The sequence below is a fragment of the Dromaius novaehollandiae genome, chromosome 6, assembly GCF_036370855.1.
Source record: "Dromaius novaehollandiae isolate bDroNov1 chromosome 6, bDroNov1.hap1, whole genome shotgun sequence".
NCBI classification, from domain to species: domain Eukaryota; kingdom Metazoa; phylum Chordata; class Aves; order Casuariiformes; family Dromaiidae; genus Dromaius; species Dromaius novaehollandiae.
The window spans coordinates 43,944,022-43,971,387 of record NC_088103.1 but is presented as its reverse complement, the minus strand read 5'-3'; the positions used below and the strand labels follow the sequence as shown (position 1 = coordinate 43,971,387).

General features: G+C 39.6%; 1 protein-coding gene across 9 annotated transcripts in view; it reads left to right on the top strand.

The window, feature by feature from the left end:
* The window catches only part of FGFR2 (fibroblast growth factor receptor 2), an 88,383-nt gene that overhangs the window by 18,879 nt on the left and 42,138 nt on the right, over positions 1-27,366 (top strand). For 5 of the 9 annotated variants that reach the window (XM_064514319.1, XM_064514318.1, XM_064514316.1 and 2 more), the window contains exons 3-6: positions 1,945-2,211; positions 2,893-2,967; positions 10,264-10,433; positions 17,393-17,516. In XM_064514319.1, the coding sequence (XP_064370389.1) occupies positions 1,945-2,211; positions 2,893-2,967; positions 10,264-10,433; positions 17,393-17,516 (636 nt within the window). The remainder of the gene's footprint in view (positions 1-1,944; positions 2,212-2,892; positions 2,968-10,263; positions 10,434-17,392; positions 17,517-27,366) is intronic. The other 4 variants (XM_064514322.1, XM_064514321.1, XM_064514324.1 and 1 more) reach the window with 2 other exon arrangements.

The following is a 27,366-nucleotide window of genomic DNA, read 5'->3' as shown; positions in this document are numbered from 1 at the left end:
GGAATTTGGTGCTCTAAAAAGTGTAGAGACCCACGTATAAAATCTAAATCCAAGAAGCATTACTGTTTCCATAAATGGTCTTGTTCAGGTTTTACTTAAATAGTTTTATATCCTTATCCTGGCCACCATCTTGGTGTGATGCATGAGTCAAATCTGTTGTTTGAAAAAACACATAGGCATAGGCAAAAGTAGAGGAGAAGTTTTGCTTGTTTCATAAGGGTACCTCCTGGGGACTGCTCTGCTTTGCTTCAGGCAAACTCCCAGTGAACTCCCTGAAATGATATGGTGCCAGAACGAGTGAGAGGAGAAGCTGGGCACACTATTTTCAAGTAGATCAATATAACAGAATGTTTAAATGACACGCTGGGCCCTGTGTTTTTAAATATACCAGTATAACAGAATATTTAAATGCGTGAGTGTCACGTGGTGGCTACTTTTGATGCTGACAGAGCTTCAGCATTACCAAATGCCTGTCCGTTAACTAGCTCAGACATGACGTGTTTTGGGCTTCTCTGTAGGAGATGTGATAGAAGAAACGAAAACACTGTGCTCTAAGGACAAGGAACTTGGGTTTTGGTATTCATAGAAGCAAGGGTGGACACTGAAAACTCACCTATTTTAATAATCCCTCAGACTCCCCAAAACAAAGTGGTGTGTGTTTTGTTTATATATATACACAGCGGTGCACAGTTGGTGTCTGCATGTGGACGGATGTGTGCTGGGCCGAGAGCTGAAGAGCAGCTGTCTGCATGATGTGACCCTCCTCATGAGCAAACAGAAAATGTGTTCATGCTTCTTTCCCTTATTTGCTTTTCATGCCAGTCTTGGGAAAGTGAGCAGGAGAGTAGGAGAGGGATACTCTGGCTGTAAGTTACCAGTGCCAATTAGTTCGTATGGCAGAGCCCCAGTGCTTCCTACATGCAGTGTAGGGAGGTCCCTCCAGCCTGTGCCCCGCTGTCCTGCTGCCCCTGTGGAGACACCTCCGAGTGACTGGAGAGATTACTCGTGGTTGGGGGTCCCTTTCCCCTGCTATCAGCCTGCCCTGGAGGGGGGCAATTTAGGCCAGGGTAACTATAGGTAGATGTAGTTTTGCAAAGAATTTTTTTTTTTTGGAAGAAGACTACAGTTTGACATTCTTTTCAATACTTTGATACTTCCCTTACAAAAGGGAACTGATGGACAAGCTGTATCATTTTGAACTTCTGTGTACACTGTGCCTTTGAAAGCATCACTTGTGTTGCTGGTTTTCTGCTAGTATTCTGCTTAGGAGAGGTTGTGAAATAAGAAATAAAATAAAAAAAATTAGTGGAAAAAATTATTGTAGCTTGGAGTTGGCAGTGTAGAAAGCAAATGTAGAGACTTTGGAAAATGTGCAGAGGGAAAAATAGAGGATATCATATATGCAGTATATAGGAACCCATGTTTGTTAGTTTAGTTACTGAGGGTTTTCTTGGCTGTCCTTTTGTTCCTAAACAGTGCTTCTCAAGTTTAAAAAAACTTTTAAAACCAGATGGGGACAGATGAGCATTCATTTAAATTATAGACACAAGTGCTAAGGTATAATTTGATTTTTGAACTCTTCCTGGCTGCCCCATTTTACTTTGAGACCCTCAGAGGTATATTCACCTCTCCAGAGTCAGATTGCTGTGACTGGTGAGAAGAGGTGGTTGTGCCTTCGTGTGGCACTCTAGAGAAGGCACAGAACGAGACATCAATCAAAAGGGAAGGAGCTTTCTTTGTGGTTAACTTTTTGGAAATATAACCTATCTCGTATCTGCATGTGATTCAGTTTTATGAGACAGGTTGCTGGGCTAATCTGAATGAAACTTTTTAGTTAACATAACTTGATTTCTATGGATAAAAAGGGCCCTCACTGACTTTTGTTGGAAATTCTCTCCTTTCCCTTTTCTTTCTCCTTTTTCCTCCTTCATTCCATCTTTGCAGAGCCACCAACCAAATACCAAATCTCTCAGCCCGATGTATATTCAGCACTTCCAGGAGAACCACTTGAGTTGCGCTGTCAATTGAAAGACGCCGTCATGATCAGTTGGACTAAGGATGGGGTCCCCTTGGGGCCTGACAATAGGACAGTGATTATTGGGGAATACTTACAGATTAAGGATGCTACACCCAGAGATTCGGGCCTGTATGCTTGCACTGCTGTTAGGACCCTAGACAGTGATACTCTGTACTTCATTGTAAATGTTACAGGTGAGTGAGTTAAACATAGGTTGTGCATGTAGAAGCTGTACAATGTGATATAAAGACACATTACGAGATAACTTGAAACAGTCCAGTTGGGTGTGAAGTAGTGTTTTTTTCTGCAGCTGAGTTTCAAATATTTTCCTCTTTGTCCAGATTCTGAAACAGACTCTGTATATATTCCATGTACTTCATGGGAGCTATGCTGATTAATAGCTGCTGAAGATCTAGCCTTCTGTTTGATGCTTCCATGACAGAATTAAATTATACAGAATCACCGTGATGATGATAAAACTAGTGAAATGGATACAAAAACTTTTTCCCACATCAGAAGAGTAAAAGCGGTGTCCTACGTCCCCTTACACTGCTTTTAGTTTAGAGACAAATCATTCAGAAACACTTAGTTCTGTTCAACTGAATGTCTTTAAGAAACAGAAAAATTACAAGTAGAAAGATTTTTGGAGTTAGCAAGCTCTCTTTGGAAACTTTGTAGCATTTCAGGATTATTAGCTAGTTTTATTAGAATGTTATAAGAATAACACATTTTATGGCTGGGTTTTCTTTTTCTATAACTTCTGTACAACTCACAGAACATCTGTTCTCCTTGATAGATAATTTAAGATGTAAAATATTGGTTTATTTGCCCATAGATCATGCTGTTTTAAAATCTTGATTATTTTTAATGTGCAGATGCTCTTTCCTCTGGGGATGATGAAGATGACAATGATGGTTCTGAGGACTTTGTGAATGACAACAACCAGATGAGTAAGTAACAGCCAACTGCCGGAGGTGACTAGCAGGATCCACTTGGAAAATACTGTCCAGTGTTTTGCACTCCTGCCTTTATAGCTTCTTGGATGTTAACTGCATGTGTTACCAAATAGTGTCTTTTTCCTTTTCCTTTTTCTGTTTGCATAGTTCATAATTTGGAAATGAGAAAAAAATAAACTAATATTCTTCTAAACATATTTTACTGGTCTGTTCTTTCTGTCTCACTTATTCCTAGCCTTTCTTCAGTTTCCTTTCTTCCTGAATTGAAGTTCAGCCTTTGTCTGTTTCGGAGTCTCACACATGAACTAATTTTCCCTTTTCCTGAACCTAAGCTGAAATCTAAAGAGAAGAAACAAAGATCTAACTCACTTTATTAAACTGTGGGATGGAAACTTTAAAAATAAAATTGAGTTGTAATGAGACAAATCCTGAAGTCCTGAACTAGGTGGAAATCCCACTGGGGAGAATGAGCTTCTTTTGTCCATCAAGGTTTGTCACAAAGAAAGCAATCAAGCGCTAAACCCACATATTTTATGTTACTTAGGTCTGGTGAAAATAGACTAAAAGAGTCTTAAACCTGTCTGGATGTTAAAGTTCAGTCCCTTTATGGAATTTGAAAGGTTATTAATACACTCTAAATAGAGTGATCACTAAGAAGAAAAAATGTAGAATTAGTATTTGTTCCTTTTGCCCCCGTGCACTATTGCAAAATCCCCTTGGATGACTGGTAGTTCACTATTGCTTGTGGTTTGTAAAGTCAATAACATGAGGAACACAGAGATCCTCCATTAGAGATGTCACCTAGTTAAAGAATGTGGTAGTCAGGCAGTATATTTACTTTTCAGACTGATTTGTAAGTGGCATATATATTGTATAGTTGAAACGCTTGTTTGGATGATAAAGTCCTAGGCTTATTTCGACTGCTCTAGTTAGTTACTGTTGTATACGACTGCCTCGGTTCTGAGGCTGTGAAACATTAGATGCTATTTAAAATGATATAAGTTCTTAGCTGCCTGCTCGGCCCCTGCCATCTGTTAGTGCGATTAACCCAGTCTGATTCACAGGTGCAGCTCGAAGTGGCTGAGATTAAGCAGCTGTAGGCTGCATTGACAAAGGAATGCGGTGGCAAAGATAACTGGAGAGTTTGGAGAAGGGACACTGCTTTTATAAGAAGTCATATAGACAAAACCCACAAACACAGGCAATGTCCTGAAAAGGACTCATGAGTGAGGCCACATCTGGACTACTGTGTCCAGTTCTGGGCTCCCCAGTACAAGAGAGATATGCGGCTTCTGGAGCAAGTCAAGCGGAGGGCTACGAAGATGATAGGGTTAAGGGATAAGGGACTGTGGTTGTGCAGTCTCCATTCTTGGAGATATTCTGGACACAATCCTTGGCAATGTGCTCTAGGGGACCCCGCTTGAGTAGGGGTGCTGGACTGGATGATCTCCAGAGGTGCCTCCCAACCTCAACTGTTCTGTGTGATTCCTTGCGAATAAAAGTTCTTTGTTTTCCTCCTTTTAGGAAGCATCCCTGTATCTGTAATCATCTTAGTGTTACTGATGTTTGTTAAAAAAGGGCTTGCAATATTTTCAATGTGTTAGTGAAGACAACTGTGCTTCCAGTCTGTACTAATAGCTTTGGAGATTCACTATGAATAAATGGATTTTAAAAGTGCATAGAGTGAGAAAAAAGAAAAAGACCTCATTTCAAGACAACAAAGTGTGCGCTGTAACATCCTTGTAATCGTTCCTTCCCTCTCGTGGAGCAGGGAGAACTACCCAGTGGTATCTCTTGTCACGCTAGTGATGTTCTTGTAATAGGAGCTATCACTTTAAGCTACTGTTCATCAATCTTTATTCAGGAGATGGTGAAAGACCATCAACAATTTCCGTCTGCCAGGGATGGAGAGTGTACTTTAGCAGGGTCAGTCACACTTTCCCTGGTCAGAATGAAAGATGCCTCTAAACTGTGCACGTTAAAACATCTGAAGTGGGGGTGGGGGAGAACATAAACTTTAAGAGTGCAGAAATGAGGAGAATGTAATAAGAGAGGGAGCTCCTGGGTGGAGCATTTCACAAACAAGTCCTCATGAGAGTGCTCGTTAATAGGGTGCCCACAGACTGCTGGGGCTTCCTGCAGGCTGCAGATGGGCGCAGGGAGCAGCGTGTCCGTGCAGCCTCCTTCTGGTGTCTAAACACTCAACTGGAGGAGCTGGAACGAGAAAAATGATTGTGGCACGACATCCCTGCAAGTAATCTGTTTTCAGTGAAAGCTTGCATCATAGTGACTAGCTCAGCTGGATTAATACTACTTTGTTGAAAGATGGTTGTGATTTGGCAACATCAGAGCTGTATGACAGTTAGGGGTGGGACTGATGCTTTTGCAAATCGCTGAAGCTTGCATACTCTTAGTATCTTCTAAGCCTTCCCGTCAGCATTCTTTGCCATTCTCCTTCTAGATTTTATATGACACCCAAAAGACCACATCTAATTTGAGAAACTGTGTTGCAATACAGATTGAAAAGTGACTCTCTGAGGAGCTGAAGAGTAGTCCAAGTCTGTCCTTAGACTGCCATATGGCAGGCAGTGCTGTAGAACGGTCAAACGCCCATTACCCCTTTCCTCCTGCCTGGTGTGAGGCAGAGCCTGAGGAACTCCAGGATCTCACAGTAGTCATTGGTTGCTACTGACGAACTCTTAAGTGTTTCCTGAATTGTGGTTTGAACATTACAGATCTAAACCAATTTAACTGATAATTTACATACAAATTACAGCTGTGATCATTAATGATAAGCAATGGAAATTGGCCTGGTTATGCCTTTACTGATGAAAACAAAAGGCCATAGTCTTCAAAGCTTGTTGCTTTTTGATGAAACAATTCTGATAAAGTCCAGCTGTCTTGGCATGTTAATTATGATGTGATGAGGCAGGAAATGGCTGTAGTGCCTTCCACAGGAACTGAACCTTGGCATTCTCATTCCCGCATATTTAAAACTAAAGCAAACCTTTTAGAGCTGTTTTATTTATGATTGTAAGTTTTCTTTTAAGCTTTTTATTTTCTTTTCCTCTGTTAAAAATACATTTTCTGAGTCCAAGGTTTTCAAATGCAGGCAGAGAGATGGATGAGGAAATTCAGCCTAATTTTCAAGGCTGCCCAGAAAATGCAACTGCTTTTGGAGTCAATGGAGGCTGTAAGTGCTCAGTAGCTTTGAGAAGCAACCCACTTTCATGGAAATGAAGGCACTTACATGTGCACATGTGAGCTTGACTATTTGGCCTGTGTGCATGTTTAAGTAAAAGGCATGCATAGCAGATTTCACCCTGCGTTTGGTGTCCTTCTAGCTTGACAGATATTTTAACTGTCTGAAAAAACAATGTGGTAGATTTGTTCCAGACTGCATCCTGAATAGCTTTTTATTACTTCCAGCTTTTGTTGAAGTGATTAGTGCTTATGGGGAAGGTGCAGGACAGATTCCACTGCAAGATAGAGTCCTCTCTCTTCCAAAAATGGCTTTGATGGCAACTCAGTCTTTCCTGTCATTGCCCTAAAGAGGTATTTCTACTTGGTTCTGGAGGCCCATCTCCAAGGCTTTTTCCCCAGGACGTTGACTTGAGACTCCCTCTTACAAAGCTAAGGGCTCTTCAGTTCCTGCTGGCAACAGCGGAGAATACATTATTGGTACTTCTTGTCTCATCCTCATCATGATTTTGAAAAATAGTCCTAACGTTAGAAAATCCTGTAGACCTGGCTGTCTGCATGCACTTCTGGCAAGGTGACAGCGGTTGTGATGGTCTGCGTGATATGCCTTGCCCAGGACCAGTCACACTAAGGCCCACCAACAGTCATTTTCTAGAGACCCACTGGTTAGCCCTGAAAATGCTGCTATTTTACCTTGAGTTCAAGTCAGGCAATTGGAACCTTTATGAGTTTTCTCCTGATCACCCTTTAAAGAATTTCTTCTAGGCCAAGCTATGGTAAATTGGCACTAGGAACAAAAAGTGTCTAAATGTAATCCACATGCTGTTCTTTTCATGCCCTGAAGAATTTCAGAAAGGATAAGAAAAGGTTCAAATTCATCAAATCCTTTAGAGTGGAAACCCACTCAAGGGAGCAGCAAAAATCGGATGTTGCCTAGAAGTGTTTTTTAATTAAAGGTCAAATACGATTGTATTGGAAACCTTGGGGCAGTTTTTGGTCATTTCAGATGGACTATTGCCTGCTCAAGTTGGTTGTCAGTCAGGCTTGGAGTTGACTCCTTTTCTATTTCTTTGTATTAGATAGGCTTAACAAAATCCAGGAATCCTGAAGTGAAGTGGTCCCCTGGGTTGTCTAATTTCAATTTCACATGTAGGAGATTTGCCTGATTAGATTTAATGTATTTGCAGTTGAGTGCAGTGTGGGTCAGCAGGATATTTTCTTCACTAATGAGAGTTCTAAAAGCAATCAGGAATTCCCACCAGTTCCCCAACTGCTCATTACCATTACTGTGCTGGAGTTTGCCCTGGTGTTGCTGTGAACTTTTAACAGGGGTGCTTCACCTGCCCTATTAGTTAGTAAACATGGGATACGGAGTGGGCAGTTGACGGTGTATGTTGAATAACTACATTCCTTCTTGGATTTAGCAGATCTGGCATTTTCCCTCTGAAAACAGATAAAAGCAGTAAAGGTGCTTATAGGTCTTGATAAAGTAATTATAAAGAGAAATGCCTTGTGTTAATCTGATCACTTAGTGTCAGTGTTACAGTTTGTAGATATTGCTGTCTCTTTCTCTTTTCTCTTAAAAAAATGGGAAGCTGCCAATATATATTGTGATTATCTAGTGAAAAATGGCAAGATATGCAAGATATCTTGAAGTATTTTCAGTGTTTTCAACATGTGATGCCTGTGTGTGTTTTGGTCAAGATCCCCTGTAACTGGGCGGCATTACAGGTTATGCTTGTGCGCAGGGGTGCAAGGGAAAGTTTTCCAAGCAGAGCCCTTTCCCCCAGCATGGCAAGGTCCCTTTCCTCCCTCTTGCTGTGGCCCTGAGCGGGGCTGTTTCTCTTCATACCTGCCTGTATCCTCACAGCCTGTTCTTTGCTCCCGCCTCTTCAAAGTCTTTTTGCTCGCTGTGCGTTCTCTGAATATGAAGCCTATCTGAGCACTTCTCTTCAAGAAGCAGTGTTTTTTTATGGATGAGCATTTTTGGAAAGGAGGGCTGTATGTGAGAAAAAGCATAACATGAGCTGCACAGCATTGCAGCACAAATTGGTGGTTAGCTAGAAACCTGGCTGCACACAGCAGCCTTGTTTTGAGAACCAGTTGTTGTCTGGGACCAGGCTGTGTCCTCACGGACTCAGCTCCGCTGGTCCAGGGCTGCGTCTTCACTAGGGAGCATGGTCCAGCTCGTACGCTGCAAAGCAGCACTGCCATGAATGAGCCGGCAGTTCAGAGGTTACACTCGTCAGCAGATAGTAGGTTCCTAGCGTCTCACGCTGTGCATGGGAGCCAGTGCATGTGGACGGGACAAGATGTGACAGTGCTTGCTGGGTCGGCATTGCTAATTTTGGGGAATTTGACAGGAATTGTGGATAGGGCCCAGTATTGGTCACACCATGCTGGCCTGTGCAATATGTTTAGTGATCCAGAGAAAATACTATTTTTGCTTATCAGTACCAACAAGCAATTCTGCCTTTGCCTGATGTAGTATTGTTGCTAAATTTTCAATAGTTACCTGATTTTCTATTTTGACTACATGCACAAATTTGCTTTGCTTTTCTACTTCATTAATTTTAACACTGATTGCCTCTTCAGGCTAAAAAAAAAATCACTTATCATTCTTCACATCATTTTAAGACTTGCTATTGGAATGTTTTCTTTATACAGAGAGAGATGTTGTTAAAGGATTTATTCCTGCATTTTCTATCCAGCTGTATTTTTATTTAGAGGGGGTGGCAGGATTTCTGAGTTTGCACTGATTGTAAGAACTGCTGTAAATATTTGAGGAATGGAAGAGTTTATTTATAGTGGAGTGTTAGGCTGCTAATGAAGGAAATGAAACAGGGCTGAGAGAAATAGAGTTATTTTTCTGGACCCCTCTAGTCCTAAAAATTCCTCACTAATCTGATTTATTTCAGGAAGAATCCATTGTAAAAGAAATTAATGTTTCCTACTGTTAAACAGATCTTGAGTCTTTACTTTTTTAAAAACTGTTGTGGTGATACAAATGGAGCAATGATGTCATGAAACCACTATGGAATTTAGCCCAAGTCACGCATGGGTCCAGGGCATGGGCTAACTTATGTATGGATATATCTTTCCAAATTTATTTCTAGGAAGGTAGAAAAAGATTGATAGGTTTGTGTTGTGTTCAGCTGTGTTCATTGTATCGGTTCGTGACAAATGATTGTGACTCTAGACAGAAGAGGCCTTTTCCACGCACTCTTGGTGTTCCTCTGTGTGTATGGGCACATGCCAAGGAGTAGTGTGAAGTGAGTGAGAGCCAAAAGAGCCCTTAGAGGACCCAGTAAAAATGATCACTCTAGTACATGTGGGCTCAGAGAGTCACTCTCATTTTTTGCAACTGTGTTGGACTTAACTGAACCCTTGGGCACGGCAGGCTCATGGGAGTGGGAAATCCACGTCAGGTCTGCAACTTGACTCCTACAAAATGTTAAAAACAGATACTGAGTTTAGTGGGACGGTGTTTATCAGTTTGGCTTCCTGCTCTTTGGGTAAGATTTCAGAAATACCTTTCCTTTGCAAATAAATGTTAGTGGCTTCTCTAGCAGTTAACACAGTTCACATTACTGTGACTACTCTCGAAGCCTGAGCACACTATCAGGCAGGTAAGTATGTTTACCCCCCTTTTAACAGAGCTGGGGGAAGATTAATGCTGAGGCTTCAAACGAATCTTCTAATTTTGTATGTCTGGCTTCAGAGCTAGGGTCCAAGAAATGAAAATTTGCTGAGCACTCACAGTAACTCAAGGTGAGGTCAAAAGCATCTCTGAACAGTTAAGTCTGCCAAAAACTTGGTCCCTCTGTCTTTTTTGACATGCACAAAACAAAGGATATCTGTGGTTAATTCTTGAAATTTTGTCACAAATCATATACTCAAAGCTGCAGATGGAGATTTTTTTCAAAACTCTGGTCAACGCTTACAGCATATGATTTCCAGTCATGTATTCCTAACTCACGCTGTCTCTACTGAAACAAATGCTTACAATGCTTTATGTCTGTGGATAGGGCTGGAAAGGGAGCTTGGTTTTTGAGTACTTATATTTCTGGATTTATTTTTTTGAAACAGGAGCGCCCTATTGGACACACACAGACAAAATGGAGAAAAGGCTACATGCAGTGCCAGCAGCTAACACTGTAAAGTTTCGCTGTCCAGCTATGGGAAACCCAACACCAACCATGCGATGGCTGAAAAATGGGAAAGAATTCAAACAGGAACATCGTATTGGCGGTTATAAGGTAAGATCCTATTATGCTATTTTGCAAATTCTGTGTTGGACTAAGGCTGAAAAAAACCCCCAACTTGCTGAAGTCAACAGAAAATCTTTTAATGGGCTTGGATCAAATTTGGAAGCAAAAAAAGTAATTGTTTTCTTCTGGGGAAGGGCGGGTGGCTTTTTTGGCTGTTACAGAGCTTTAATTCTGCATTTTTTTTAATTCAAGCTTGTAGAAAATGAATGCAACTAAAGAATATTTGTAAAGACTTATTTAGAAAACTAAAAATTGACTTTGCAAAGTACAGTTAGAATTGAAGTTTTTGGTTTATTGTTTTTCAGCTGCACTGTTGAAAAGATGACCATCCACTTTGGTGATTATAGGCAGTTTAATAAAGGAAGAGTTGGAATTCAAAAGTTATTATTTTCTACAGAGTTTATGGCCTGTGAAACTGAAATGGGAAGCAGAATTTGAGGGAAAGTAACAGCAGTTGCTTACAAGGGTTTGTTTGAATTTTAAATAGCTTCAGATTAGATGTTTCATTCTAAATTAGTGGTTACTGATTAAAAGAGAGATTTAGGGAGGCCAGCTAGTTCTCTGGGTTAGTGCACACACCTTTAACCTCCAGGTATCTACCTAGGTCAGGTCAAAAGTCAGAATTCGGTCATCTTATCCTACTCCTTACAGGGCATGGAACAGCATGTGTTTGGTTGTTAAACTGCTGTTCAGGCACTATCCTTGACATCCTGAGCCAGATTTGTGTGTTATTTCACCACCTTCTGCAGATTTTCTATCAATAGCTACTTCATGTATGTGACACCTCAGAAACTTCTTTCAAGGATAAGAAGTTTCTCAATTAAATTCTTTCATTACGGTTGTAAGCTGCAGTGTAGAGCTTCTGCTGAGGATCCCTAAGCTGTTGTGTAGGTGAGGTAGTTAGGAGAGAAGTTCACGGACTTTTTTGAGCGACACTGCATGTCTTCCTGCATGCTGTTCTTACTGCTGCTTTGCCTGCAGCAGAACTGCTTTGTAATTGAGGTGCCATATTTTGCAATGCCCTGATGTCGCGAGTATGCATATTGCTTCATATGCTGTTGACTCAGATCCTGCTTCTTACAAGAAATATGTTTTCCAGTGCAGAGGAGGACGAGACTTAGCCTCTCCTTTTCTAACTAGATTTACTGTAGAACGTGTCAATTTTTCCAACATTTGTGCTAGCAGAGAGCAAAGCCCAGAAAATCTCCCCGCATGAACACTAATTATCTAAGTAGACTTTTCCATTTATGTTTGCTTACACCATAAATTACAGTTGCTTATGAGTGTACACCTGGCAACACCTTCTGCCTTTCATAATGCTATGGAGTGTTAATGAATTGGCTACAATTCAGTGATTTTCACCTTTCCTACAGTTGTTATAAAAATGAAGCCAATTAAAAAACCCCTAATCCTGTCTTGGAAAATAATAGTAACCGTTTCAGTACTAACTGAGACATTGCTTGAACATTTTACATCTCATGAAGGGAAATACAGATATCACTCTTGAAAACAGTGAAGGAAAATCTGTGTCTTGCAAGGCAGGATAGAAATACCTGATCTTTCTGGTTTAGAAAAGTAATCTGTAGGTGGGTAAACTAGCCTATGTGGAGCTGCATGCTGCCCCTGCTAGCTCGTGTTAGGTATCTGGGTGAGCTCATTTAGACTGTACCGTAGACATACATTCAATGACAAAAATTAAAGTTTTGGCCATGTATATTAAATGTGCACAATTTCCTAGGTATGTATGTACTCTGGGAAGAAACCACAGATGTCTATTTCTAGAGCCAGCTGGATATGTGAAGTATATACCTATAATTCGAAACCATAAAACTTTTTACGTCTCTTTAGTCTAAAAGAAAAAAGGAGAGGGGACACAGCTGTGGATTTGAGGCTTTCGTGTTGCTCATAAATACATTAAATTTAAAATGATCTGGAAGCATTTACTTATCACTGTCATTCTGCTCACCAAATCTATGTATATTCCAGATTCTGTCAGTGTTCTGAATAACCGTCTTTTGTTAGGTGGAAATCTTGTTTTCAGTGAACGGGTGTTAAAGAATGAGGTCTCCAGAGCTTCAGGAGGCTGCCTGTGCTCTTTTTGCTAGAGGGGCTGTGTGAGGTCACTGTCGGCTTATTCAAAATTATTCTGGAATCAGAAGAGAGCTGCATTTTCTCACCATCGCTGTACAAACTTGTAATGAAGGAATCTTCAGAAAAAAGGCAATCTTTCCATACTGATCTATGTTCAGCCAGGTTTGTGATGATTTTTGTACACTAGATTGTATTGAATCTGGGTACGGATTTCGTAAAGTGTTTCTGCTCTAGAGCGTCACGCTCAAATTATGTAGGAAAACTGAGCGACTAAAATAGGTAGAACTAAACTTTGCTGTATCTGCCATTACCAGTTCACATAACACGGTCTGTTGCTTTCGGAAGAGACAATCATCCCCCAACTTTAAGAACAAAGGAAGGGAAGGAAAATGTGAAGTTTTTCACTAATCCTCCAGTCACCTCTCTCCTGCTCCCTCCAGCTAAGAAGTCTCTTCTTTGTATTCTCTTTATCACAATCAGATAGTAGCCTGTAGCACTTTGTCCCTCCGATTGGGGAATGTCTTGAGTCAATTTACCTTGAGGCAGGCCAGCCGAAGGGGCGTAGGTGCTGCGCGAGATAGCTTCCAGGGTGGAATTCCTCCACAGTGACTAATGCTCCATGGTGAATTTCAAAATCAAACCTCAAATGTCTTTCAAGGTATAATCAAGGTTCCTACAGCAAGGCAAAAATGATCATTTATTGAATTTCCAAACCCTTTTTAGTCTGTTCTATCTCCCCTACAATGAGAAATTTCGCCTGTTCATTTTAAGGGATTACGTTTTCTCGGAGTGCATACTCTAAACCCTTTATGAGAGAGCACAGGAGCCTTTACTTTTCTGTACACCACCCAGAAAGCAAATGTACTTCTATCAGTTTTTACTGTTTAAGCATTAACAGGTGTGTGTTTTCACATATGCATTTTGATAAGCTTCATCACTACAATCTTCTTTTACACATTTAAATTCAGCCAGGGTAAATACAGAATAAAGAAATAGTCTTGACTCTGTAGGGACTGTAAAAACATATGGCTTCTTCACGGATTTCCTGTATTTAGTCTTTTTACCTGAAGAATAAAAATGTGTGGTTGAACTGTGCTGCTTTGTGTGGAGAACTATATTTTGGTTTCTGATCCTTTTTTTCTTCTGAAATTCATTTAAAATTTGCCCCTCCCATTTTTTGTCAAATGAAAAATTTTCATGAAGTATCTGCTTACTGAGGCATTTTTATTTTGTTCCTCAAATTAAACAGAATTGTGTGCACTTTTTTTAATATGATACTTTGAAAGTAGAATGTTTCTATGGAACATTGCTTACAATTTTCTGGATTTATGACCAATCTTTCTTTATATTTTGGATCCAGTTTAGATTTCCCACCTCCAAGCTATAGTTTGGGGCTGAAGTTATATATACTTCTGATATAGACTATTTAGTTTAAAGATTGAACTGTTTAGCGAGACCACTGGAAAGATACTGAAAATTGGTTAAAATTTGGTGGAGAGGCTTGGCAAAAACCAAGAAAAAAAGCATTTCAGTAATTTCTAATCTAGAAATACCTATACCTGATCAGGCAAACCCCGTATTTAGAATACATTTATTACCCCTATGTTATTGCAGAGAAAGTAGAAAAAATGCCAGGTAGCAAATTTGTGGTAAAATGTTGCAGACCATGGATGCAACTTGAAAGTGGATATTGCAAAGCAAAAAAAAAAAAAAAAAAAGAAAAAGAAAAAGGTCACAGCAGTGACAAAGGTAACAGTGATTTTATATGCAATTCAGGGTGCTTGGAATGTATAGTTGGGCTTTGAAGTACACTATTTCAAGAAAAGCCAATGTCAAATTGGATACACTGAAGAAAAAGTGATGGACTTGGTGGGACTATGTGTATATTCCCAGGTAGTTTGAACGAACTCTGTATTAAGTAGAGCTTCAGGGATAAATCAGTAGAAATAACAGTTAGGCTAATAGCAGGCAAGAACTTAGGTTGGTGAGTCAGGAAAGATTTCTACAACTGATGAATCCCAGGCTGAGGGCACTTGTCCGCCTCTAGACCCCACATGCCTAGTGAGGACGCTCCTGTTTTCAGCAGCTAGTGGCTGCCCTCACAGTTTTTCTATTGCAGTAGTTCACACAAGCTCCCTAACTAGGTAGTTCAGGCAGATTGTTTAACAAGCCCGTGCGAACTGCATGGTTGCAGAGAGGTGGCTGAAGTGTAGGGTTTCTGAAAATGAAAGGTTCGAGTCAGGAGTCTTCAGCAAGAGAAATTGCCATCATCCCCAGCAAACGGGTGTTTTGCTGGGCTTTGTAAGGTTGCATTTGTAACCAGCTGAATCTACCTGAATCCAGACTTGTGACATAAATTCAGTTGTGTGATGATGTGTCATAAATGCTTTGGGCCTCTACAGCAGTTTAGCTTGAACTGAAGAAGCTTAAGTTGTTTTATAATAAAGATACTCTTTCTTTCACATTGGAGTTATAAGACGGGAAATTATTTTTAAATATTGCCACCTACTTTACTTGTGGCTGTAAATTGCTTTCTTCTTGAATGCTACACAATTTATTGTATTTTCCTATCAATTGCTTAAAAAACAACAAAAATTGTTACTTTTGTGGAACCATATTCTATTCTTTCTATTTTGCTTTCTGTTTTTCAAATAGGCTAAAAACACTTGCTGTATTCCAAGAAATATTCTAAAAATATAATTTGGAAAGGCCAAAAGCTGAGGTAACTTTGACTGAGTCTCCCCCAAAGTAGTACAGGAAATAGTAAAATATTCAAAACATGTAGCTGTTGCATTTGATATTTACTGGTGTCTTATGATAGTAATTCTTCCTGACCCAAACACTGACTTTGCAAGTAACTTAGCAGAATGAAGAGAGAACAGAATACCATTGAAAAATGCTTTCCAGCTTTATATACTTTTTCCTAAGCTTTTGATACTGTGAAAAAAGTTTTCATGCATATAATTTTATTTCCATGGACAACATTAACCGCTAAGAATGCATTGTATTAGCATCTAATGACCCTTCAAGTGATGTGGAAGCCTTGTGTTGGTTTTCTGTTTCTTGGGGAAAAATGCTGAACAGCTTTCATTACTCAAGGGTGGTTCAAGGTATTTTTTGCATTATGAAGGCACATTAAGCTGATGGAGACTATGCAGAAATACTGCCTTTCACACTGAGCGACAGAGCATTGTTGTAATTCTTACAACGTACATTAAGTAGAGAGAGATCTTGACAAGACTAGGCAGTGGGCACTGGGTCTGTGGACATCAGGGCTGTGTTTCTTTTTCTCCTTTCACAGCTCCTGCCATGGAGCCTGTTTGTGTTTTGGAACCACACGAGGAATACTGTAAGTTAGGGCTGGAGGCTTTGAGCTCATGTTGTTAGACTTTTCTGAGAGATTTGGTTAGTGTCCTGGCCCTTTACCTGGTGCTGCAGACTTGCCTACGTTTTGATTGCTTGTTTTTCAAAGCCCAAATGGCTAGTCATTAGCTGGTATTTTTATCCCATAACTAGGCAATAATAGTTATAACTAACTAATTACTAGCTGAGGGACCTGGGAAAGCCAGGAATCCCTTGCAGAGAGCATTCTTCTCTTCTGAGCTTTGAACCAAAGACATTTGACCCTCAAGCAAGTGAGAGCTAAGCGGTTGGACCATAGGTGCAGCCCTGACTAGCCTTTTCCTGCTGGATAAGGACCTACACAACAGTCAAGCATGAAGCAGGATTTCAGGCCTATAGTTGTAATAATCTTTTAAGAATGTATAGTTTCTGGAAGTGCCACTCAATGGTCAATACATATTTATGATGTATTGCACTGTAGGGGTGATAATTACTACTTTCCATTTGGATGATTATAATTACTGTACCAGGCTGTACTTCATTTCATTTACTAAAACATGTACAGTGCAGTTTAAAAGTTGTATGTTACAGCTACATAATGTTAGATTTTTTGAGCGCTTTGTAAAAAATGTGATGTTGAAACAAGAGTTTGATAGCTAGCCAGAAAAGGTCATTTTGGGATCCAGTCTGTGATGAAGAGACTATATACGTGAACTACATAACTATATCCTTCCAGTTCTCGGCCTGATCCTGTTTTCTGTGAGACCAATTCAAATGCTTCTTTTGAGTTCAAATGGGGACAGATAGAACCTTGTTACGTTCTGTCCAAGAACGATTGTGTGAAATAAACATATACACTTATATTCAGCTCCAGTGAGGAGTTTCTTAAGGTTCTTTTCATGTGGAAATATCTTCATTTCTTTCAGTTATGTTCTTCTAGAGCGGTAAGAGATCTGGCCACTATACATGCTTGTGGGAGGGATGCTAAACTCTACCCTCCTGTACTTTATTTCCCCCAAACTTGGGCTGTGTAATTGAGCTATTAGAGAAAAACGGAAACTTTGATGTTAGGGGATCATATCCATCCCATATTGCTAGTGGGTAGTTAATATGATCAGATGATTGTTTGGAGACAGATGGGAAATATCTTGAGGGTGTGAATTCACTTTGGAGTTGATTGAGAGGTAAGCCTGGTAAGACAACTGCTGCTAATTGGTACCATTGTGGTAAGTCTAATAGGACTCAATGTGCACTGAAGTCTAAAGTGCTCAAATTAGGGATGAGGTAAATTTATAACAGAATGCATGAAAGCTTTCCCTGCTACAGCCATGCTGTACCTGTTCAGGCATAAATAAAGTATTTCAGTCTCCAGAACTCTCAAACGAGCACAGAAGGGGCTTTTAAAAATGGATTACGGAAGATTAACTTCTGTGGAAAATAGTTCCTTTCGAGGGGGGGAGAGGGTGAAACTGTGCTGGTAAAGTTTTCAGCCTCTCTAATTGCAACTCCACCAGGTCCGCAACCAACACTGGAGCCTCATCATGGAGAGTGTAGTCCCATCTGACAAAGGAAATTACACATGTATAGTGGAAAACCAGTATGGATCCATCAATCACACATACCATCTTGATGTTGTTGGTAAGTAAAATTTTGTCAAATGCAAGAGGATGTTTTTAATTAATGGCTTAGTTTCTTTGTTAAAATATTCAAAACTAAGCTTAACAATTGTGCACAAATTTTAAAGATGTTTTCATGGTAAGGAGTTCTGATGGTAGGAATTCAGTGCATCGTCAGTTCCTGCATAACTTTATACATTCCCCTGTCTCACTCATGTCCGTATGACTAAGCTACTTATATCTTGCCGAAGGTGTAATATCCATGTTTGTGAGTTCTTGTTAATTCCTTGTTGCTGTGATATGCTTACAAGCTTACTGTGAAGAACAAATAATAAATACTAATACAATTTTAATTAATACTCTTACAATTATTCCTGGTACAGTTAATATAAACATAAATTTTAATAACAGCAGTTATCAAAACGGTCAAGCGATCCTCTAGATTGCTGTTACTTCAACTGGAACGAACTTTTTATGAAAAGCTAGATACTGACCTTGGTGAAGTTAATGTAGATCTGGAGTTTCAGAAAAGATCCTTTGCATTTACATCAGAACAACTGATATTAGAATTTAGTCCATTATATTGTGCTATTAGCAGTTCCTGAAACACAGAAGACAAAAATTGTGAAGTCTTTTACCTGAGGACAATTTTAAAAAGCCGCGAAAATGCCCATTAGTAGTAAAGCCTTTATTCAGCAGAAGTTTTAAGCACATGCTTAATAACGTTATTAAGTAATAATAGCAAAATCCTGTTGACTTTAATAAGGCTTACAGAAATATTTAAGTGCTTAACTGAATTAGGGCTTGAAATCTCAGGAAGCAATTTCATTCACCCCTACTCTTGCTGATTAGCCTGGTTGAATGCGAGTAGTTTTATTAAATCTAAAGGGACTGCTACCCAGAAGTAGAAAGTATAGCTATTATAGTAGGACTGGATACTAGTACCTTTGGGAATCTGAGCTGCAGTTTTTGAAGTATGTCTGAACAGGCTCTACTTCCACCAGACTTGCAGGGTGATCTGAGCTTCACAAGCTCTGTGACTGAAGCTTTTGATCAGTTAGTATTGAAAGCAAAAATGAATTGGATTATTGTAAGCTATTTTGAGCTGGTAACTTGTGGCCCAGCTTGCCTTCTAAGGAGTCTTATTCTGAGTTGGTTGTATTGGACCAAAACAGTGATATGATTTTTATTTCCCTATTTGTTGATTGGTTTTATATGAATAAGAATGCGTATCTCATATTGTTTTGGAGGCTCTTAAAAATAGTACCTTATCTTCTTTGGGACCACTTAAATCTGCAGAAACCCCCAAATCTAAAACAAAACATGTGCCAGTTTCTCAGCCTGCAAGAAATAAAAACATTCCTCATGAAAGCCTGGAGTTAAGATTTTTTGAATATGCCAGTGAGAGTTAGCCCTTGCAGAGCAGGGGAGGAAGAAGAGAATTTCGTGAAGGGGATACCATCAGACTGCAACCCTACCACCAGCCAGCATACACCTAAGTCTGAGAAAACAGTCAGTATGTGAACTGCCCAGCTCATCTATAGTTGTTTTATGGGTGGTTACCATTGAAAACAGCATGAGGATTTTCAGAGCATTGGCAATGTTTTTTCATCCTTGGTAGAGTGTATGCATAATGTTGGGGTGAACTGAATGCGTGACAAAGCCATTTTTGTTTGAACACTTGTTTAAACAAAGTTTATTGAGGGTGCAGCACCAACGGTTGCCAGAGACTGTAGTAAATTGTATTGCACATGCCTCCGTGCTGTGCCGGCCAGCACGCTGGAGGGTGCAGGCAGTCGCGCTGGCTGGCCAGGGAGCAGGCTTGCCTTGCAAAATCCAGCTGAGGAAGGATGCAAGGGGGTGACAACTTTTTTCTTTTTAATCCTTTAGGGAGCCTGGATTTGCTCAACTCTGTTCTTGATTAAGTGTTTTGTAGCAGGCTGCATGAGAGGAAAAAGCCGCTTTCGTAATACTTGGAGTTTTCCTTGCTGAAACGAAACTGGTTAAAAATTCCTCTTCCTTCCTCTCTCTCCCACTCCTTTTCCTCATAACTACTCCAGCCCCAAGCTGGCATGTTTTGTGTTGACCGTAAATTTCTTCACCCATTTTTTCTAGCAAATGTGTTCATGAATGATGCAGTCACTTGAGCAAATATTTGTCAGAAGCCCCCTCACTGCCTCTCCCCTTTTGAGCCTTTTGAATGTTCTACATTGAGGAATATTATGCAGAAGTTTATTTTTCCTGACAGTAAATTACAGTGACCTGCATGAATGAATGAAATAGTAATAAGGATTATGTCATTTATTTACATATCTATTCCTTTCCTATAGAGAGACAGAAAAGTAAAATAATGAGGTCAAGATTTTCAAAAGTGACTAGTGATTTGAGGTGCTGAGTATCCAGCTGGTGGCACCTAAAGGAGGCCTGATTTCTCACTGGGTTAATATTCAGCATCTTCTGATGATCAGGCCCTATGAGATATGTTAATCCAAAACTTACTGCCGCAAATCATAGTCTGCATTTTGGAGATGAATATGCTTAATTATTTCTCTCCCTTTTTGCATTTAATGTTATGAGCGATTCGATATAATTGTTAGTTTACTTTGAAAACATGTGCATGGGAATGTGTGCCCTACGATACCTAGTACTCTTTCTGTTAAATTTTCTGCGAGTCTCTCAAGAAACACTGAGTTGGGATTTAGCTTGAAATGGGGATTGAAGTTAGGGAGCTAAGTCATTTCTGTGTTGCTGGAACCTTGTAATAATTGTGGAGGTTGGTCATGAAACCATTGAAGCAGTAAATTAAGACAGGCCAGAAGGGGAAACTCTGACAGTTTTTCTAGTTAGGACACATTTACAGAAGTGAAGTTTCTGTGTTTCTTTTCTTTTTTTTTTTTTTTCTCTCCCCTTTTCATACGAATTTTCAGTTGCCATAGGATCATAGAGATTTATGGCTGTTTGTTTAGAGGCAATTGCATATGTAGACTGCATTTTACAAGATTCAGGTCATAATTTTAGGTCAAGATGTGTACTTAAACATTGGAAATTTGTCAGTTGAAAGCCTCTGAAATTGCTTTTCCTATATGGTTTAACTGGTTCCAGAGTTGATTAAGTGTAAGTAATAGCAAATGGTATTAAACATGGTAATGTATTATACTAACATGAGCATCTGACTATATGGTGTAATGTAGAGAACCCTCTGATTATGTCACAGATTTGGGAGGTATCCCAGCAAAAATCATGCCAAATAATGACACAATGCTAGTTAGGAATATCCAGTATTACTTGATGCCAATAACTTTCCAAACCTTGAACTCTTTTGACAATTAAAGGTCTGGAGCCAGCAGTGCTGAGAAGCTTTCAGTCAGAATGTAGGTGTGAAGTATTCTCATTTTTACCTTGTAATTACTTGCAAGAACCCTTTAAAAATAGTCAACTCAGCTCATATGTTCTCATTCAAATTTACAAACCTGGCAAAGCAGTCATACTAAATTTTTTACAATGGGAATAGAAAATACTGAAGAAAAAGCAGCAAATTGTTGGCAGCTTCTATGTATAGCACAGAATACTTGTCCACATTTATAGTGGTAGTGTGGAGTTATCCGGTGAAGTTGGACAGGATATTCTGTGTTGGACAAAGTTACTCTTTAAATGTTTGGGATGCCCTGATACCTCACCCTCATTCTATTTCAAAAAGGGACTTAAAATAGGCTGTATTGAAGGGCTTAGCTCAGGAGTAAAAGTGTGTTAGATTGCACTAATGGAAATGCTGAGAATACAAAACTCCATTTGTTAGGATCTTGTGAAGCTAAGAGTAGCTGTTTTTAACTGTTTCATGCAGTACTACCCAGAGTCTTCAATTAATATCAGGTACTTGATGTCCAAGGCAACACTTGCAATTACTGCACGCAGTAATTGCTTACAACCCCAATGCGGAGAGCCTGGGAGAAGGACGTCACTGTCCATTTTACAGATGAAAAACGGTGTTGCAGAGTGATGAAGTTTCTTGCCCTAGGTCACACAGGAAGCCAGTGGCAGAGCCAAAAATTAAAGCTGGTACTTGAGTCCTAATCCAACACCTTAATTAAAGGAATGTTCTTTCCCTAATAAAGTTTAGCCCATCAGCTGGTTTTTACATGCAGCTGAGGTGCCTTTTTATTCTTTTGTATGTAATGGCAGGTAGAAACTTACATTTTATAGTAAGCTTACTAATAGACCAACTCAGTTCTCGTTAAGCATATGCAAAGTCATGCAGTCTTAAGGGAGAGCAATTGAAAACTATGTGGTTTTTGCTTTTGAGTCATCTTGTAGTGAATCCGGGTTGTAAGAAGCAATGTGGGAATGCAGCCTCTGAGACTTATATATAATTAGATCACCCTTGGATTGCAATTATCGCTAGAGTACAATTTCAGCAGCGACAGTTCTGTTTGAGCATGGAACTAACTAATTGAATTTGTACTTTAACAGCAAAAAAAGGTTAGTCAGTGAACATTTATACTGCAGGTAGCCATTTCTGTCCTATTTAATGTCATCATCCAGGGAAACAAAAAGATTAGTTTGGTTTCAGATTAAGTTCTGCACGTTACCTCACTTACTGTTTTTTTTAAGCAGTTGCCGTAGCACAACGCATCTTCCAAGAACGTGCAAGAAGACCCTGCTGTTTACTATAGAAATGAACATAGCTTGTGACGAATATGTTTTGTTAAGACATGCCTTTTTGCAAAGCAGTTTCGCTGTATTTTGATCAGTTTCTAGTTTGCCTAGGAGCCATGCTTTTGGTTCGCATTACTGAGGCATGAGCTCCAGAGGTAGATGAGTACCATGCAGTTGTCCCTGAACAGTAATTTGTACTTTCATGTGAAAACAGTGTGAGAATAACTTCTCATCTGGGAACTGTTTTAAATGACTCTCAAGATTAAACCTTGTGCCCCAGAAATTACGCGTATGAGTAGCTTTGCTGCTGAGTGTACAGAAAAACACTTATATTCTGAACTCTTGGAGGTTTAGATAGTTTTAGAGTGAATTTTACTCATGTTGTTTATAGCACATTATTAAAATGAAAACTGCTTTGTACTATTGATACTTATTCATTATTTGTATTTCTCCTAGTTTAGGCACAAGAAGAAACTTTGCTTGTCTAGTCAGTTTTAATTTCAGATTTTCTCTGTGCTCTCAGAGTCTTTAGCTGCTAACATGGCATGGAAACATACACATTTTTTAAAGACATGTTTCCATTTTATCATTTCTGAATTCATGAAAACATATGCATTGGTGTTTGTTTTTGCCAAGATTTGTTTCTTCAAAATAAAGTTCAGAATTAGTTTGATTTAACTCCTATATGTTCTTTAGTTTCCAAAGCATTATTTTTACGATTCAGGTTACATGTGAAAAAGGAACTGACACCAACTAAATACATACCTTGCGTGTTGCATCAATAATGTCTGGCAGGAATTAAATGTAGGTATTACAACCAAGCCTAAACTTGCATTTCTGGCAGATGTGTTCATAGCTGTTGACTAGCTCTTTACATGGACAAGCTTTAGCTTGACATCTTTGCCCAAGTGCTTGCGGCCTGGGACATGATGAGACAGAGGCTGAAAGCATGAAGGAATCCACATTGATGCTTGCCCTCAGGTATTTGGTTAGTCTGAGAGGGTAGAAGATTTTATTTAACGTACTGATAAGCCTGAATGTGTACTTTACACCTGGCATTAGATTTTTGGCAACAAATGTATATCTGAGAAGAAATTACGCAAATTGTTTAGTGCTGGAGGCTGTGTGGTTCACTGTTGAAAACAAAGACCACAGTGTGATGGTTCAGCTGAGCTAGGGGAAAATGAAAGCTTCCCCCCTCCCTTCTCCCACTTAATAAGGTAAAAATATTCCCAAACCCTAGTTTTATAGCATTAAAGCTTCTGATTTCATTGGAGTAGTCTGGCTAAATTACATTTTATGGACAAATACTAGTGTCATTACTTCATCTGCTGGGTGAATACTGAATTTGTCATGTTTGGAATGCTTCCCGCAGAATCTTCTGTGGGAGGACTGGTCTCCCTGTCCCACTTTCTGTCTTATTACAGCCTCGAGGCAGGTATTTCTTTTTCTTTTGATGAATGATGAACAGGATATTGTTTCAGCTCTGTTATTATCATTTTTAATCATGCCTTATAATTCATGCAGTATCATACTCATGGAAATACAAGTAGGAATTCGCAGGAGTTGTCTGAAGCTGCTAACAAGACTGCTGTGTTGTTAAGTGTGCAATTGGCACACGTCAAAGCCATATCTGTGCATAATCAGAGTTTTTTTGACCTGGCTCAATCTTCCCCAACCTTTTTGTTGCTGAGAAAATTGGCAGTGTTGTGCTCCTCACTGAAAATTGGTAAAGTTACTTTCCTTCCAAAAAAGAGACTTCAATTATCATAAGTATTAAAAAAGTCATAAAAGAACTGTGATACAGACTGAATGAACAAACTATATTAAAGGCAAACACAAGGTTATTGATCATGATTACGTTATGAATGAGAAATTTGCACCTGCATTTCTTCTTGTAGTCCATGAGTATGGGAGGAAATGGAGATGGGATAATCCCTATGGCTGCAATGGGATAGTTATTGATGATGAGGGAGATGAATTTTAACTGAGTCATTCACTCTCGAGGATGAATGTTTCTAAGAGGACAAAAGTGCACCGGGGATTTTGGGGTGATTGGATTATGCTAGGAATAAAAGAGATGTGGCAGTGAAGGGGGCTGGAAGTGGACCAGGATGGTGCAGACAAAAGAGATGGAAGTAGTAGACATTAGGGTTTGTGCATAACTGATGAGCTGAGACTGAGGGGTTGTGGCATCTGGGAAAATACAGGAGTGAAAGGCTGTGGGGTTCCCAGAGGTTTAAAATTCATGAGAGAAAAGACTGGGGGATAGGTGTTGGGATGAGATAGATAAGAGGGTGAGAGATCTGGGAGCACCAAAGTTGGGACAAATCAGTAAAATGTGAAATTCTGTGACTGTTAGAAAAAAGGTTGCCCTGGCAACCTTCATGGTGGTTTCTTCTCCTCTCACTGTGGTGCAGACCACTGTGTATCTTGAAATCCAGAGCTGGCTGTATTTGACAGATTTTGAGGATTTTATGTCATTAGATCATCTTTTGGATCACTACTGTTCCCATGGTGCAGCTTCCATAGCAGTTTTTCCATTTAAACCTAGAAATAAAGTGAAACCTAATTTAATTATAATTTAAAAGCCACATTAAAATCATACTTTGTTAAGCACTTTTGAATATTGAACTGCTCTGTAAATATGAAATATTATGGGTTTTTTTAGGTTATTTTTTAAAGTTTGCATGAATATTTTGAAATTTTTGACCCCTCAAATTTATGAAGGAAAACACTGACACTGTCAGAATTTGAGCTGAATGAAGAGGTCAACATTACACTGTGTTAGCTGCAAAACTCTTTACCATTTTTCCAAATATTTGTGAAATTCTAAAATACATTTATTAGGGGGTTTTAACCACCTTCACAAAGTAGGTGACCAAAACTGTTCATATGAAGAGTTGTTCATATATTCTGCATTTACAGGTTAATATTCGTGTGTTGTTTAGTGGTTTTTTGCAGCATTGTTTCTGCTATTAGATCAGATTATACATATTACTGACCAGTATGATTTCAGTTAGACTATCAATTTCAAATGTATATTTCCTTTGCTGTCTATGCTAATGTACTGTTTTCAGCATTTGTAAAAAGCTCCTAGCTCGATATTTGAATGATTATTCAAACAAATGACTTTTTTCCACACTCTTCGGTGAAATTTTGTCATAAAGCAGTTCTGTCAAACGTTGCTCAGCCAGAAAGCTGATGATGGTGTTTTGAGGTCTCAGGGGAGAGAGTGTAAATCTGTCCATTTACCAGTACAGCTAGCATGCTTAGAGGATTTTTTTAGTGAGAGCATGTATCTTGTTCACTATAAAAGATTGATAATGTTCCAACGAGAGGAAATAGCTGTGTTGTTTTTGTATGCTTCTTATGAAAGTAATGCTGTTCTGTCCATTAGGATATGTATGCTTAATGTCAGAAGAATGTAGACACAGAAGAGAGATCAATAAATAGAAAATTACACAGAAAAAGACTTTCTAGTTTTTGTAGCACAAGATCTGTGTTCAAGGGTGGCCAGCCTAAGTGTTTTCCATCAAAGCTGTTACACCTGTCTTGAAAGCTTTGTGTGAATTTATTTGAATTACCTGAAATACAATAGCAAATATGGCGATAGCAGTAATCAGGATCTTTTCAAGAGCAGTAAAGGAGCCCTTCAGGATCTTGTCCAATATTTAGAACAGGTTATAGTTCTGTGTTGCAGAAGTGAGTGTGATCCTGCTGCGCACGTCCTTGGATGCAGGAACCTCTCCCCTCCTAACGTGGGGCTGTGTGATGGGAATACTCATCACTAGGGGAGGCAAGCCCGAAGGCTTAGCTGATGAGGTCCAGCACAGGCATGTCTTGAGCGGACCAGCACAGAGCACTGAAGCTGTGGATGCCTGAACTTCTCTCCTGCTCTGGGAGCCTGCACGCTGGATGTGTTATTGGCTGGTTGATTAGCTGTGCCTAGTGTGGGGGACCTGGAGCCAGGGAGGTGCTGTGGAAGGCGAGGAATAGTGCAGCCTTTCTGATAATTCCACACCTGCATTCCTCAATGTAGTAAGTGTGTTGTATAAAAAGGGGGCAGAAGTGTAGAAATGTAAAAGTGCTTTTAAAGGTTTACATAATCTTTTCCGTTTCACTTTAAAGGCAGAACTGTTTTCAGGAAAGGAAATTTGGAGGATGAAAATATGCGGTCAGGTCACAATAACAACAGCAATAATAACTCCCAATGTGTGCTTTCTGGAATTGTAGGGTGCACTAGTGAGTTAAATTTCCTGCAGCTGGGAGAGAACATCATCCCTGTGGGAGAGATGCCATGTGCCAGGCATACAGTAAACCTTTGGCAGAGTCTGCTGGACAGCCCTGTCCAGTACCCAATCTACTTGACCCCAGCGCTGTTACTGCAGTTAGTGTAGAGCAGCCGAGTGCTGGGAGTCCTACACAGTGCAGAGGATGCTATCTCCATGCATAAAACTTAGTGCAGTTTCTGGAAATGGCTAGAACAATAAAATGTTACCACTTGTCTGTGAGAAGTTAGAAGTTGTTTTTCATGTTCTCTTGTAGCCTGTCTCTTTCTTTCTTTTTTTCTTTCTTTCTTTTAGGGCACACCGAAAAGAATTTCAGTGAAAATTTCAGTTCCTCATTGTTTTATTTCCCTTTTTTTTTCACACCAAAATAAGGCCTTTTTCCCCTTTGTTCAGACATGTGTAAAGCTTTTGCTTATACATGCACTGTCTGAGGGATAATGCAAGATTAGTATGGTAAGAATCTCTCTGCTATGACACTTTTTGCTTTATGAGGCTGGTGAAACACACATGATGGCAGCCTCACAATAGGGCTTTGCATTAAGGACAGGCTGGTATTAAAGCCTTGTACACAGTTTCACATTTTAAAACAAGAACATTCACGCTGCATGCCTTAGTTCTTGACTTACTGGACATTCCTCTATTACTTTTAACCCTCTGATATACGTGTGATTTGAAAGGATAGCTTTTAACTAGTTCTGATGTGGTTTTCTACTGTTTTCATTGACATCAACAGGTTTGTGTCAAGCCAAACTTGTCAGTCCTGCTACAGATTTCTTTTCCCTGGCTGGCAGGGGAGCTACTGAATTATTAGATTGAAGTCCTGAGAAATGCTTTAAGTTCTTATCCCTTTTTGAAAGTTCATCAGGTTGTGGCCTCTGCCTTGTGCCGCCTGTAAAACCTTCAGGTTCCTGGGATGGCATAGTTTGG